The sequence below is a fragment of the Haliotis rubra genome, unplaced genomic scaffold, assembly GCF_003918875.1.
Source record: "Haliotis rubra isolate DU_JTF1 unplaced genomic scaffold, ASM391887v1 Scf364, whole genome shotgun sequence".
NCBI classification, from domain to species: domain Eukaryota; kingdom Metazoa; phylum Mollusca; class Gastropoda; order Lepetellida; family Haliotidae; genus Haliotis; species Haliotis rubra.
The window spans coordinates 963,547-980,228 of NW_025767040.1; the positions used below are offsets into that span (position 1 = coordinate 963,547).

At 38.7% G+C, this 16,682-nt stretch overlaps 1 protein-coding gene across 1 annotated transcript in view; it reads right to left on the bottom strand.

Moving 5' to 3' along the window:
* Nucleotides 1-438: 438 nt before the first annotated feature.
* The window catches only part of LOC124285625, a 38,619-nt gene continuing 22,375 nt past the window's right edge, over nucleotides 439-16,682 (bottom strand). The window contains 14 exon segments of the mRNA XM_046721886.1: nucleotides 439-3,890; nucleotides 4,347-4,432; nucleotides 5,723-7,402; nucleotides 7,568-7,756; nucleotides 9,984-10,121; nucleotides 10,123-10,201; nucleotides 10,299-10,343; nucleotides 10,528-10,697; nucleotides 12,136-12,264; nucleotides 13,230-13,328; nucleotides 14,147-14,247; nucleotides 14,586-14,937; nucleotides 15,277-15,502; nucleotides 16,140-16,228. Coding sequence (XP_046577842.1) covers nucleotides 2,927-3,890; nucleotides 4,347-4,432; nucleotides 5,723-7,402; nucleotides 7,568-7,756; nucleotides 9,984-10,121; nucleotides 10,123-10,201; nucleotides 10,299-10,343; nucleotides 10,528-10,697; nucleotides 12,136-12,264; nucleotides 13,230-13,328; nucleotides 14,147-14,247; nucleotides 14,586-14,937; nucleotides 15,277-15,502; nucleotides 16,140-16,228 — 4,347 coding nt within the window. The 3' untranslated portion in view covers nucleotides 439-2,926.

Consider the following 16,682-nt stretch of genomic DNA (forward strand, 5'->3'; position numbering starts at 1 on the left):
ACATATCTGTGGTACCTGTACACATAGCAGCCCCTTCTGCCTCAGTTTGAAGGTGAAACAATGCTATTACATTAATCAATGGATGCCTATCAGCGTGATGTGTATTTGTAAAGTTGAACATGTGTGTTTTCATGCTTCTTTTGGCAACATTCCAACACCAGGAACAGGTTTCAGCATTTTGTACTCATTTTTGGAAAGTGAACATGTGTTGTCGACACGGCAAGTTAAATCTCTAAAATCAGTTTAACAATCTTGTCATTTTAATAATACGTGGGTATGAGTACTGCTGGTCCTACACAAGGCGATCACATCACCAGTTCCAGCTTCCTTCCAGTGACATCCTTCTACAAGACAACAGCACATTCTAAAGATAGTTGAGAGTAGCATCAAACAAAGTGCTTGTCAGGGCACTTCTCAGAACAAGTACAAACACAGTGATGATGTTGTTGGAACAATTTCATTGTTTTTACTGCAAAAGCTTCTTATTTGCATTGTTTCTGAGATAAATCCAAAAATAGAACATTAAAAGGCCAGCAACCAACATTACAATCTCTTCTTTCTTCTGCATGTGGATTATCACAATGTTAATTACCTTAAGTGCAAGACAGGCAGGGTTTAGGGTGCATTTAGAGGCAATCAAACTCATCATCAACAAGGAAACACACATTAAATAGGGAACTAAATAAGGAGGAAATATGTCAGACCAACTTCGTATGTAGTCTTGCCTTTCAATACCATTTGTAATTCCCTTCATTGCACAGTCACCAGTGTATTGGATACAGCAAACCTCATTTGACACTTTGGAAACCTGTTAGGAGTTTGTTAAAATTAGAAGGGCTATAATTTGCCAGCCAGTAAACACAGTATTATGAAACATGCACTGATCAGAAAAATAATCATACATTATCACTAACCAAGATAAATCTGAACAAAATTGGTATTTCTTACTCACTAAAGTAAACTTCTTTTTTTTCAAAATTAACATTTCACCAGATAATATAAGAAATTTAGAATGAATTCACTTAAAGTGACCTATTTCCATCATACCAGGACCTGCATGAACATTCACATAACACAATTAATTATTACATGTACTTAAGGAGCTGAATGTACACATGCTTTGATAACAGATCTAATTGTTTCTTGATATTTTCCTCTTAGATCTAGTGACTCATCCAAGTTATTTCTGAAGATACATTAACATTACAAATTAGTGAGTTCACATTCACCAGAATTTTGTCTACAAGGAGTATCCAAAGTAGTATTATGCAATGTTCCAAAATAAACAAGAAATAACAAGAAACTATTATCATGATCATGTGTAATCCTTCACAAAAATCAATCACTCTTAGACTTGCAATCTCAGTATGCCATATTAATAACCATTACTATCATAAAAATATTCATCAATCTTATTACATCAATATAAGCAATTTATTCTATAGTCATACAATACATCATATCATGTCAAATAAGAATTTAGCAAGAAGTATTGATTGTGTCTTAAAATCTGAGGTCTCAAAACTGATATAACACAAATTTGGCAAAAATAACCACATGCTACCCTGGTAAATAATTTGATCCGAAATGCTCATATTAGATGAAGACAACAAAAGACCTGCCGCATATATAATTATAGATACATCTTCAAATAAAGAAACATAACTTCTGTCAGAATATATAATATAGATGCATGAAGATATCTTAGCATTATCAGTGGCAAATTGTCAACAAGAGTTGTATTGCAGCTTGGCTCTGGCATAGATTACAAGTACTTATGAGCAAAATTCCCATCAACAGCGCATTCAAAACATCAATCAAGATATTTGCTTTCACATGGCAACTAGAATGAACTTCAGATCAATGTACAGGAAAGGTAATCACAAATTCTTGTTCAGTTTCCAGTGAACAGACTCAATGAAATTTTCTTTTGCTACTTCACTTGCACATGCGTATGTACCTCAGACCAACATACAGGAAAATTAATCACAGATTGCAAGGCACAGCTACAAACTACACAATGCTGAGCACTTTTTTTTTCAATTCTGCCATAATAAATACTACAAAACACTGTCAAGGTATCAACTCTTTAGCAGTAGAGTTGGAAGAGATGACAAAATTATATGCCAGATGATAATTGTGAGTAGTCCACTTGCTAAGGTGTATCAGCATAACATTCTTCATGTCATAGGAATTAGTTAAAATCACTGGTAAGTTTACAGCAAGATTCAGTATCGCAGTGCTCTTGATTTTTAAGCCTGTAATACTGTTGTTCATAATAAGAGAACTGGAACTTGCAGAACTATTGCAAAAGGTAAAGTCATGTAACAGAATAACAAACAGTGTCAATGCCACACCACTTGCAGGCTCAAGCAACAGGAGTAATGAGCAAAGGTCCCATGGAATATGCACAATGTTGGGACTGTACTCTCTATAGAATTCAGTACATATATTACAAAGTAACCCATTCTAGTCCAAGATATAGTCATGTCTCTCCTTATAGATATTCCCCAAATCTTGTCCAAACGCTTTTGGACTATCTCCTGATTACCAGTGACCAAGGTAGGGATGCAGAGGTTTCCTAGGAAGACTAGATGTGAGTGATTGTTGTCCTACAGTGGTCAGGAGCCCATGTTTCCAAATGTCTCGACCATTTGCCTACTATAGGCCTGACTTAAGTACAGCTAGGCTAGATCCATCTATTTGCATACACAGACATTCGGTAATACTGGGAATGGGTTCAAGCAGCAATGCACTTTGCTGTGTTTAGGAACATGGCAGGCTGTAATAAACCTCCATCTACTACTGTTTCACTCTCAAAAACTTCATGGATTGATGTGCACAGCTAGATCAGATACTTCCCTGGGATACCCAGAGACTGTTAATTCTTCACACCTGCTGTTATGAAAGACATTTGGCATGTGGATTAGCCTTTGCTCGGTTGCTGATTGTTCAAAGCAGTATTGGATGAACTGCCTGACGACTGAGGTGCCTGTGCCTGTTGTGCAGGCAGCTGTGATGATGTTGGAAGCTGCTGTGGCTGCTGTTGTTGTTGCTGTTGCTGAGACTGGACAGGAAAGGCATTCTGCATGGGAGCAAACGATCCATGTGCAGCAGAAGAGTTAACTGTTTGCGTCTGGGGGTTTGCCATCATTCCTTGGAACGAGCCTGGCAACTGAAATGGCTGAGATATTTGCTGAGCATTGGCACCTGGAATAAAGCCTTGATATTGAAAGGGGAAAAAAGGTGGTAAGCCCTGGTGAAGATATGGATGCATCATCTGATGGTGAGGTTGTTGTCTCAGCATTTCTGGAATGGAAGTCGGCACGGAGGAAAGATCAACACTGGATTTCCGACTACTCTCATTTGAACCTTCACGGTTTTCACCACCCATTCTATCAGACGTTTTCAGGTCTGAAGTCTCTGTGTGCAGCTTAGCTGCACTCCGCACACGATTAAGATGCACAGAACTATCAGCTGGGGCACTAGATGAGGCTTGTAAACTCAGAGAGTTGTCCCAAGGACACTCCTGTTCCTGTTTCAGTTCATTTAGGGATTTTTTGGTTTCAGGTTTGGCTGTAGAATGTGTGTTTGATCGACTGAAATCTGCATATCTTTTGAACAGATCCTCATCAAATGTACCTTTTGGCTTTTCTGTCTGCCCTTGACCACCTTGATCAACCTTTTGGGAAGTGGCAGTTGGAGCTACTGTCCGTGCTGACCCCATGGACAGCAATGCAGGCGACATTGTATGCACAGTCAGTGGACTCATCATTGGAGATGCCACAGTATGTGGCATCATGCTAGACAAAGATATGCCCTTATTTTTCAGAAAATCCTCGATCTCTTTATTGTGCTTCAGGTGCAGTTCTTCCATCTGCTTCTTCTGTCTGTAAAAGATACATTATTTTAGAAATCATTCTCTGAAGTGGTAATTCAAATGACTGACTGACTGAGTTTAGTTTTATGCCGCTTTTAGCAATATTCCAGCAATATCATGGCGGGGAACACCAGAAATGGGCTTCACAAATTGTGCCCATGTGGGGAATCGAACCCGGGTCTTCGGCGTGGTAATTCAAATGAACTTGCACTGGATCAGTTGAACTAAATATCTTTTCCTAACCTTATATATATATTACTAAAATTCATAGTATCAGAACATACAATCTTGCCCGTCAAAAATGGCATCATAGTGTGGAAATGTGGTCGTCAGTCTCAGGAAGGAATATTGACCTCATTTCATTCTGGAGCATGAACAGATTTCACTGTCAAGAGTGTAGAAAATGAGTAGGTTTCTAAGACATAGTGCAAAACTCTAGTTACATATGTTTGCTTTGGAGTCTCACCTCAAAATCATATTATTGTACTCTGGATCATGATGTAGAACATACATATCTTTTTTGGCTTCTTTCCCTTCTTGAGGCACCACAGACTGTTAATGAAGAAGGTTCCATGTTAATTGACAATACACAATTGTAAACATAATATATCATTAATATATCGTTACTGCCTGACTGAGTTTGGTTTTACGCCGCTTTTAGCAATATTCCAGCAACATCACAGCGGGGGACACCAGAAATGGGCTTCACACATTGTACCAATGTGGGGATTCTATATCGTTACTGATTAAGAGTTAAATGAATACATACAAATTGCCACAACCCTGACCAACCAACCCTGTGAATCAATGCCATAGAAAACTAAATACAGGTTCAAACTAACCTACGAAAACCTATGTGTCTGTAATTTCAGTTGTGCTTTGAAGCTGATTCACAAACACCACGAGGTCAAAAAAACCCAACCCAAATACCCTTCAGACAAACATTTGCAAGACAACAGCAAATTTACCCCATTCAAATGTCTTTCTGTTCATTTACCTTCCTATTTTTTTCTTTTTGGAAGGGCAATGAAGTAATGATGCAGACATTCACTGTATTTCACAAGCCAGCTCTCTCCCACCTTAATCTTGACACTGCTGGTACTGATTACTGGCTATTGTCTAGTGAATCAGAATATTCTGATGCAAACTATGTTGCTGCCAAATTCTAACTAAAGATTCCAGATTCCATCAGAGCGGTCTTGTTCAATTTCCTATCAAGACATAATTCACAGATACCCATTCAGTAACAACATGCTCCTTGACAATAGGTTCAATAGGTCCCAAAATCAAATCAAGAGATTTAGTGCCGACTTTATCAAATGTTAATGCAATATAAGCAAATTTAGGGATAGTGAACTACATAAAGTAACCTTCAGGAATTTTGTTTACATAGGACATACTTTGTTAATGTCGCTTCCAAGACTAATTTTGTTTCTTTATGGTTGACTACTGCTTGTACTCCCTTACCTTCTTCCTCTTTGTGCCCATCTTAGAAAGACGTGGCTCATTTTTGACGACCATGGGAGATGTCTGTGTGCCCATATCAACTGAGTCGGCAGGGATTATGAGCTTATTGCGAGGAGCATTAGCAGAAATGAGTGATGACTGTAATGACAATGAACCTAAACCCATGCATGAACCAGCACCATCTTCAGAAAAAGGATGTGGGGGTGGGAGCTGACCTAATGATATAGAGCGTTTTTTCTTAGCAGTAGCATTTCTATACAACTCTTGGCTATCTAGTGATGCAGCACGTGCCATTTTGTATAAGTGGCTATTACTGGCTCCTACAGAATTATAAGAAGTATCACTATCATGCAACCTTTGCAGAAATCTACTTACACCAGTAGCTTTGAGCATGCCTGCACCTTGTGATCCTTCATCAGTTTTGTTAGTATTCTGAGATGGAATAGATACAGTATCTGATGTGTTAGTGGTCATAACCTCCACCAAATGCCCATCTGCTTCGTCCAGTGACTGAGAAGGACTAATTGTCACATTGTCTTTCACAGTTGTCACTGAGAATCGTCCCTTTCTGGAAGTAATATTTGGCACATTTTCCGGTAAGTTACTCCTGTCAGATTGGTCAAGAGTTTCACCACTACAGGACGCAGAAATATCAGTTTCTGAACTTGTCTGATCTACTGCTATTTTGTCCTCTGTCACTGCCTCAACCGTAAACCGTGACCTCCTTTTCACAGATGTCTGGATTTCATTGGTTGATGACAAGTCCTCATTGGTCTGATTACCATCTGAATGTATATATACGTCATTATTTACAAATCCTCCTGCATAACCATTAGCAGGACTTAGGTCTGTTTGTTGCATTTCATCAGTCATGTGAACACTACCACCTTCAATCTGGCCCCCTGGAGCAGACATTGTCATTATAGGCATTGTATGTGATGCTGTAGTTTGCTGAACATCCTTCCTATTGCCATGTAACTTTTTGATCAATGCTTGCTCAAGGTTGGCTAAATCAGCCTTTCTACTCTGACCATCTGTACTGTGAATAGAGCCATCCGATGAACCATCCTCTGACATTGCTTTCCGAGACTGGCCAGGTGATCGTGGAGGGGAAATAATCTGACCTAAGACACCAGTTTCCGGGCCATGCCCTTGAGCTGGAGCTACACCTTGAGACTGTTGTGAACCCATGGCTGCGGTTGTATACATGGGCATTTGACCTTGATACATCCATGCTTGAGGAATCAAATATTGAGGCAGGGGATTGGGCTGTTGCGAGGACTGGGGCTGTTGCTGCAACTGGTTCATCATGATGTATTGCTGCATCATCTGTTGATGCATTTGCATCTGCAGCATCTGATCAGTACTTGCATAATAGGGTGGGTAGTAGAGGCCCTGATAATGGGGCATCATGCCCTGGTACTGAAGCATCTGCTGCGCACCATGCATGTAGGGATTCATCATAGGCACACCCTGACTCTGTGCAGCTTGAGTGGTCTGACTACTATCTGAAGAAACACCTGATGGTGCATCTTGTGCCTGCACCTGCTGCTGAGTCTGTGACTGAGACTGGAGAGAAGTGGATGGCTGCTGAACATGCGGTGATTGTTGTTGAGGTCTACCTTGTCCATCCATTAATTGACCTTCCATTTGTCCACCCTGAGGCCCAACCTCACCAGGAGTGACTGCCTGACTGCTTGCCTGTCCTGCTACTCTTTGGGATGTCAACTTGGTCAGTTTTTCATGAAGATCAGATATATCGATTGGCACATCAGATCGTGCAGTTGTGCTCTTCCATGATTTCTCATACTCAGGATTGATTGTGTCTGGCTCCCCAACATGGGTAGCGGAGTTGGGCATGTTGTCTGGAGATATTGTATGCTCCTCTCCCTCATCTTCAGTAATCTTGGTCTCCGAAAGGTGCGAATCACAGACCCTGCTCACGATGAACTTCCTACTTTTACTGAAGACCACTGTGGAATCCTGCATCTCTCCACAGTCTGTATGGGATGCAACTCCAGAGCTATCAGTCCCCGCATGGTCAAACTCGAGCCTCTGAAATAGCAAGCAACATGTCAGTTCATGATAAAAACAGATCTGGTAAATTCTGCATCTTAAATAAATTGTACCAATAAAAACACATCTTGACAGTGTTAATTTGAAGAAATGTGTTCGCTTAAGATGTAATTATAATTTTCTTGTTCGTCTGATGTGACTAACCTTAACTGAGTCTCCATCCATGACCTGCCTGACCCTCCTGACTGAGCTGGGACTGGATGTAGGTGTGTTGGCAACACTGACACATATTGACACAGAGGCTGATGGGTCCTGGCCGACCAGAGCAAACACCTGCTGGAGGAGATCTATCACACCATTCACCTGGCTGCCCAGCAACAACTCAGCACCAACCTGAAGTACAAAAGTTTCAATATCAACTGGTGGTTATCCTATAAATGCATGAACTGTACACATTTAAAAAGACAAGATGAATGAGAAATGAGTCAAATTAGCAGTTATGACAATAGTATACTTATCCTGATACAACAGAGCAAATATCCTTCAAACAAAGAACCAAAATATGATTCTCCTCCAAGGGGGCTCTCGCCAACAAGGTCCCCAAACAAGAGTTGCCTCCCTTATCCCTCACACCTGGAAACTGCATGAATCAGACAAGGACAGTGGGGTGGTCCTTTGAATTGTTCTACCAGGATAAGAATACTGAATTTCATAAATATCCTATTTATTGAAATTACTATATATCCTGATAGAACATAATGCAAAGCAAATCTCACAGATGGAGTCTGTGGTTGTGAAATTAGTGTGTTGGCTCCCTTGGCCTGATTATGTCATGGATGAGACTTGCCCACATTTGACTAATCCCTGTACCTACTGTAACATCCTTGATCTGACGATAGAAATGTCAACAACCAGGACACACATTTCACCCATATGGGGAAAATGAACCCTAGCCTTTTTCTTCACAAGGCAGCACTAAGCTACTCCACTGCCCTAGCCAGCAAAGACGTCAGGTACACAAATAGTGGCGAATGCCTCCTGACAGGCCACAAAGGTCAAGGCAATGACATGGAGCGAGAGAACATTGAAGCCCACAAATGCTTTGCAAACTCTTAGAAATGCTACTACAAATCCTTCTTCGCTGACCTCTTCTGCCTTGCCTACTGAACGAGACTCGGTCAAAATTAACAATCTGACCAAAATGTATGGCAAGTGCATTGCTGTTTCTAAGAATTTACCATGTCACCTCAGGGAAGATCGAAGCCATTAATTTTCCTACAGTGAGTGAGTATGGTTTTACGCCACTTTTAGCAATATTCCAGCAATATCACGGCAGGGGACACCAGAAATGGGCTTCACACATTATACCTATGTGGGGAATCGAACCCGGGTCTTCAGCATGACAAGCAGACACTTTAACCATTATGCAACCCCACCACCCCAATTTTCCTACAGAAGTTGAGGGAATGTAGCACATCCAAACAGCATCATAACTAGTGTTGGGAATCGGACGCGGAATCCACTATCGATTATAGGAGGACATGTGGTGAACAATTATCAAAGATAATTGAAATATATACATTTTAAATGTAATCACCAATTTCAAGGGTTTTCCCCCAGGTTTTTTCTAATTAATGTTTTTTTCATAAATAATACTGTCATGCAATGAAATGCATGCATGCAAGAAAGACACTGGAATTGTAATTAAACAATAAAAGTGGTTAAAATTTTACAATGTGCCTAGCATTACACTGTTGAGCGCATGTTTGTTTGTGAATACCCACCAAATTTAATGGTTAGTTTACATCATTCAAGTGTGTTATACTAAAACAACAAAATTCTGATTAATCGAAAATGTTTTTTACAATTGATAATTATTTTCCTTCTTTCAAGCGATTTTTGATTATTTTCGATCATCAGAACACCACTAATCATAACTGGCTGTGGATGCCTTTGTGAAGATGTAAACAGAAGCAGTGCTGTCACTCAGGACAAGGAGGAAAGATTTTGACAGTTCAAGACCATTGGTTGCATCGACAAATGATGTCTCTTGTAGCACTTGAAAAATGAAGTCATTGAGAGCAGTAAACCAGCTGGTGAAGGCTATCTCTGCGATGGTGAGGCCTTTGAGGATGTATTATTGTATTAATACAATAATCAAAGTGATAGTAGTAACAATATTATGAATAGAGATGTTTTGGTCCTGTGTTCAAGAATCAACAATAGGAGGATATTTGCACAATACTGTATCAAGACTATACATACAAAAGTAATAAGTCCACTAATAGAACAATCAACATGGCCTATGTGGTGGCCATATTGAAAACTGGCTTAAAAACATCTTACCAAATCCAGGAGTCAACATTGGTGGAAACAATTATAAGAATGGCCAGATACAATGGATCCAGCTCATAAATCATTATTTAGATGATTCTCACCTTTTTGTCTACAACTGTAACAACAGTGCTCTGGTGAGCAAAGTCTTAGAAGATTATTGTGTCATATGACTTTCAGTCAGGGGAGGTAATAAAGAAAAACAAGTAAATTTCAGAAATGGTATTGTGCCTGAGGCATAATGTGAAGTAGTTTTTCCACAATACACTCCTTCAAGCAAACTTACCAAATTTTCAGCAATCTCCTCAGGTTTATCATTTTCCAAGGAAAATGTGAAAGTGACAGTGTTTCTATTGGATAGCTCCAGCCTGCACTCAACCTCATTGTCAGCACCCACACTGAGAATGGTAGCTCTTGGGAACTTTCTCGAGAGTTTTCCGCCGTTTGGGACGGGACTTCCTCTTTGACTTGTCTTGAGTACTGGATCCTTGAGCTTCATTTTCACTGCAATTGTAAAAACATTGGTTAAATACAAGGGAAAAAAATTCAATGCCATATGCACTAACATACTTGTACAGAATGAGCATAAATTATTACTTACCACAATTTACCAATTGCACAACCTGTCTCACACCCATTTTTTATTCTGAAACATCAATTCACCATTATCAGAAATATAACATAAATCTCCAAGGCCTTGTCTGTGATGAAACATTTCAGCAACTGATAATCTGGAAGAAAATATTTTTCCATTAGGCTAGACAAATAAAGAAAGAAGTAGTTTCCACCATGACAACAGTGACCACAAACTGCAAGGAAAGGCTGCCTACCTTTCTCTGTTGGAGTGTGTTGCATCATCCTGCAAGCAGCCTGTCGAGTGGCTGGAGGGGATCTGGGATGTGCCTGACGTTGAGGACTGAGGTGCAGATGAGCCAGTTTGAGTACCTCCTTGTTGAAGTTGCTGAGCAGCATTGATGTCCAAGTGGCTCAAGTTACTTGCCTGAAAAGTGAAACAATCAGTTACAAACCCCTCTTTCTGTGAAGTTAAAAACCTTGCAAGCCTTCAATCTTCAGCTGGATACTTACTGAATTTAATTAAAAACAGATAAAGAAATGAATGTTCAAATATTACACAATAGTTCTGGAAAAAAGAGCTAGTGTTATATTTACATGTTCTTTCTTAGCAGGTCTATACTGCAATGTTTGAGTTTTTTTCATTTGATATTTACAGTTCATAGTTGCTTTTTGTCATCACTTTGACGCCTTGGTTAACTTTCTCCAAACGATAAATAATAACAAATAATATTGAATAGAATAACTACAAGGGTGTTAATAAAGATTTTACTAGTTTCGAATCAGTTGCTTAAAATGGTACATGCTGAAAATCTATGAACAAGAAACAGAAAAGTAATCAACATTAAACAAACAAATGCATCTTTCTAAGTGTAAAGGCTTAGCAAAGTGCAAAATCTTCAATACAAATACTCAAAACTCATGATGTATTGGTGCAAGGTCTTTTCAATTTAAAAAGATCATGTTGGGATCCTCCTAAAATTTTATTTAAAGTTTCATAATTTTCAAAATATGTAATGAGTGGTGATTGTTAATAGTTGGTGTTTACCTCAAGAAAAAATAATGCAGGACAACTGAATGAGGAAAAAAGGGCAGAGCATCAATAAGCAGAAGTCCCCAAGTTCCAGCTCATGCAAATTTGACTTAGGATTAATTATATTCCGGTATCACAGATACAGATGAACATGACACAGCCATGAGCATGCAAATATTCCTGCCCCTTTTCTCTTTCAGGTATCCCTACAAATACAAGCAACAATGTGTGCAAAAATTATCATGTTTTACGTAAGATGTAGTGCCAAACATCAAACAAAAGGGTCCTGCGTTTTTTTGAGGAAAACACAACTTTTCTCTGGGTATAACCCACAAAATTGTGCAACTTCCAAAATGTCTTAAAGGGGTCTGGAACTAAAAAATAACCAATACAGGCTGGATTGAGATTCATTAGAAACATATTCCTAAAATTGTGTGTGTTAAACTGGAAAACAATTGCAGACAGTAACCACCTGAAATTAAAGAGATATAGGTTAGAAGCAATGACTGCTTTCTCTGGCAAATGTGATATTAAATGTTAATAGGTGCAAACAGCTCTCAGCAACTAAATTCAACCAGCAAGGAAGATAAAAAAAAGTAAATGTGTAGCAATAGATAACAAGGAACTACCATATAAAACCTTTCCTTTACAAAACCAGCAAGAGAATGTAATAAATAATACCAGCCAAACCAAATATTTTGCTACAATATTTTGGTGACAAAGTCCACAAAGCCATAACCTTGAAATTGAAGCCATTAACTACACTACAGAGTTAGTACAGGTTAAATGGTTAACTACATGCAAAGAAACCAAAGTATTTTGTGCAACACACCTTGGCCTGCAATCTGGTTTTTACAGGGGTCTGGGGAGCAGAGTAAGGTCCTTGGTGATAGTGCCGAGAACCTGCCACACCTTTCTGAGGGGACTGCACCTCCTGAGGTGTCAAACTGCCTAACATTCCCTGTCAAAATCAGTTGCTAGTTGCACTATAAACAAGACTCAGCAGGCAGACTGCTGCCCCAGGGGAAAAGCTAAGTTGAGTATGAATAGAGTATAAATAAGTTTCAAGCATAAAGTTTGGATAGAGTTTATGATAAATATAAGATATCAGTTTCGGTCTCTAATGACTCTAGAAGTACCTTCAATACCCCATGGGAAAAAACCTTGTCTCGTACTCGTTTCCAACTTTCAGCTCCTTTATGCTGAGAGAAAAATCAGTGATGTTGATGATAAACTGCTATAGTTTGGTGATGAAGCATGTACATATTGATATTCTTGAAAGCAAATGCTCCACGTCTTGATTGGTAAATACAGTGTGATGAACAGCTGTTTACTGTAACATCACTGTGACATTTATTAGCATACACTGACAACACAAAACTTACTGGTTAATATATTATTTTGGTTAAGAAATTAGCCATTAAATATCCATTTACATGTCAGTTAGTAAAAACTTGACATCAGGCAACCCACAATATTCATACATGCAAGATTTTGTCATCCACATTTGTAGAAAACAAGACACATCCACATTTGTAGAAAACAAGACACCAGTGACATAACGTCAGACGTTTTCTACACAATCAACTAGAAGAAATGATCCTTCTTTCTACAATATATGGATGACAGGTAAGGTCAGAAAGCTGTACTTTTTAACTTTTTAGCTGTGCCTTTAAACATTACGACATTTTTTTCAGATAAGATACTTAAAACAAAAACAAAAACAAAAGTTTTCATGCACTCATATTTCAGGGACATTAGAAGAAAGTCTTAAAGTTATGTTAACATATTTGCACCAAAATAACATTCTTTCAAAAAAATCAAAACAAAATCTTTCTCTTTTATTCAAGACAGACTTCGGAATGTCCCTAAATATAAAGAGGCCGACAGACTCGCTAAGTGATCCAAAAGTTTGTTTTTACCAACCTGCGACACCTGGGATTGTAGAGATGTTTGTGATGTCTGCTGTTGAAATGTTGTTGACTGACCATCATCCTGTCCCATGCCTGATATGCTTGTTTGAACCTGCAACATACAAGTTGCTATGGACTTCAGACAGGAAAGTGGAACTGCAATCATACTCCCAACAATATTTCTGCTATTACACGGCAGCTTGTAAATATATAATGATTGGACCAAGCTATCCTGGTATGACAGAGCTCCAGATGAGCTACATACTCTTCAATATGCACAATAAATCACCAGAAACCAATCCATTTTCATGATCTTTACTTGCTGGTCAAACACAGATATCATGTAACCACGAACACACTATACTGAATAATGCCAAAAAGTGACATGTCTCACTTACTGTATCTCAGATATGTATTACTGTTGTGACCATAACGCTATGTGACACCCTTTGGGATTCACATCAACAGATGGAAACTACCTAATTCTAAACAGAATCATTAATGGGAAAGGTTCACTCTATCGCTGAAGATTACTCAACATATAGGACCCAAGCCAAAAAGAATATGATGAATACCCTACGCAAACTATCAAAACTCAAAGTGAATGACATATCAGGAAAGATTAATATTCTAATTGTATGATGATCAATGCCCAACCATATCATCACCATCTTAGTCGGCATGGTGTCCCTATGTAAATTTGTTTTTCTGTCTGCATCTGGGCTCACACAAGAAAGTTCCTTAGCATGCATGACGTATTTAGGCAACAACTTTGTAGAAGGAACAGAAACAAGTAATATAAATCAAATATATTACAGTTCAACATTTGTTTTGTTTTTGTTACAATCACTTTATATTTCTCCATGACCATTTATTTCTAAATAACATCGTTAAAATTGTCTGTATTAAAAATACAACAAAATTACAAACCTGCTGTGGAATATTTGGAGCTGATCCACCAGACAGTTGTTGTGATTGTTGCAAATTTGGCAAATTAACGTCAGATTTACTCTCCGAAATAGCAGCTGAGACTACAAACAAAACATTAAGGGATATAGGCATAACACAAATATATTTCACAATTTGATGTTGCAGTATGAGATAAAAGGCTTATTATATGGTGGTATTTATATCACATAATACAACCCTCAATCCCAACACAAGCACTGTCTGGCCCTCGGGCTGATATGAGGGTTTGAGGAGACAATCCAGGAATAGATATGAGCATCATCAACATGATATGCATCAACCAGTGAGTGAGTCTGACCACCTCATCCTATTAGTCACCTCTTATGGCAAGCATGGCATGCTGAAGTCCAGTTCTAAACAGGTTCATTTAAAAAAGAATGTTGGAAACTACAAACCATTCACTCCATCCTCTGCTGGTGTCTGCTGTTGTCCACCCCCATCTGCCATGCCCCCTGTACACCAGGTAGTGCACTGAGACCCCCTCCAACCTGTGTCTTACTGACAGCTGGGGGAACCTGCCCCTGGACTAGCTGTTGAGACACATTAGGTTGAGGCTGACCAGGCTGATGACCACCGGTTACCTGGATCTGTGAGGTGGGTAGGGGAGTTGAAGTGTCCATTCCTTGACCAGACACAGGAGGCTGAACTTCATTCAACAACTTCTCTCTCTCACGCTTCACTTGAGCAATTCTTTCACGGATTTGTTTTGTTGCATTACGTTCATCTTCCTCTTGAAGAAATCCAGATTTTACCTTGTTTTGGACAAACAAAATCAAAAGCTATATTAACAGAATTCCAATTTGACAGGTGGACAACTTCTAGCTATATTTACTAGCCCCAAAATGTGAGGGGTTTGAGTTCACAAGCAATAACAAACCAGAGTCCCTGCAATGCTGTCTTGTGGCAATTGTGGTTTAGAAAAAAGCAAGTTTCAAAAACAAATTCAACTGACTATCATTTACTGAGCTTACTGGATCATACACAACTTCACAAGACAGCAGCATTAAGTCACAGACAGATCTTGAATATAAACTGAATAATATTTGGAATACATTGCATAAGACAGTTCCTCTACATTTCATATTTCATACCATGTCTTGAGCAACCTCTTCAGCATTATCCTTTTCCAAATGAAAATCAAACTGGATTGCTTCATTTTCCTTGTGTTTGTCTTTGCGTTTCTTGGGATCAACAACTCGAAGTCTGAGCTGAATGATTGGACGGTCTGCGAGTTCATCATCCCGGTTGACCAACTCCACCTTCAAACCACTGTCTTCCAAGAAGAAGCCATGCTGAAGCAAGTCCTTCACAGTGTACCTTAAAATATAAAGGACAATGTTTTGGGCAATGAGTTTTATCAAATTACCACAGTAATCTTGTTCAAAATGTACTAAAACAATATTCACACACTTGAACACAAACAAGATAGCAATTACATAATAGTTTCACAACACATATGTCCACCCACGACATGTGTCTCAGTAAGTGTGCTTTCAAGCCTTATTCACATTTGCATACCTCCCCTGTACAGAAACTATAAATAATCTTGACAGATTATGCCTTCTGTAAGGTGAAAGATTGTAAGGGTTGACAGGTGACATGTTTCGCAAAACTGCTGTTGCCTAAATATGAATAATTCCTATTACAATTACATGTAAAGCACCTTAAGGCATCATAAATGGTGAATAAAGAGTTCACAAACCATACACACTGTTAAGGACTCCTTGGTGCCGTGACTTTTAGTCATAGCATTCTGTAAGCTTTCTGGTCATTTTTAAATTGGTTCTTGCAATGAATCCCGAACTTGTGACCTTTCGCAAATTAAAGCATGTTGTACTTCTAGAATTCTTAAATTTCAACTACAACATGAACAAAATATATACATTTTCAATTGACAAGATGGATTTCAGATGATAGGAAGCTGCTAATATTGCCTTTTACTACAGATACTTACCTTTCTTCTCTTTTTTGCTTGATACAACCCTCAATAATATCTCTGATTTCAGGATTGTCTACTTTATCACAGGCTTCTGGACGTACACCCTGGAATTAACAGAAAAGTACAATATGCTTATAAAAGATATGAAATGTGTGAACATTTGTGAAAATACTACAAATTTCCCTCAGAGATGAGGATTGTTTGTCTACTGGTTACTAATACACACTCCATCATATCTGAGGATGTCTAAAACCACCTATCAAAAATTATGAATTCACAATGCCTTTTAGAAAGTGAAATGTAATGGGACTCAACCACAATCACTTACTTTGAGACCCTTCTGACAAGTGTAAATTGGCATGGTTCCATCGCCTAAAGGTACGAATTCCCAATGCCTTTTAGAAAGTGGTCAAATGTAACATGTTATATTCGGGATCATACTTTTTCAGTAAAGTACAGATTTCTAGTATTTTTTTAACACACTCTGAGAGTGAGTGTTTAAATCCCAGATGGGACTCAACCACAAAAAGTACAAGAATCTGTACTTCACTGAAGTGT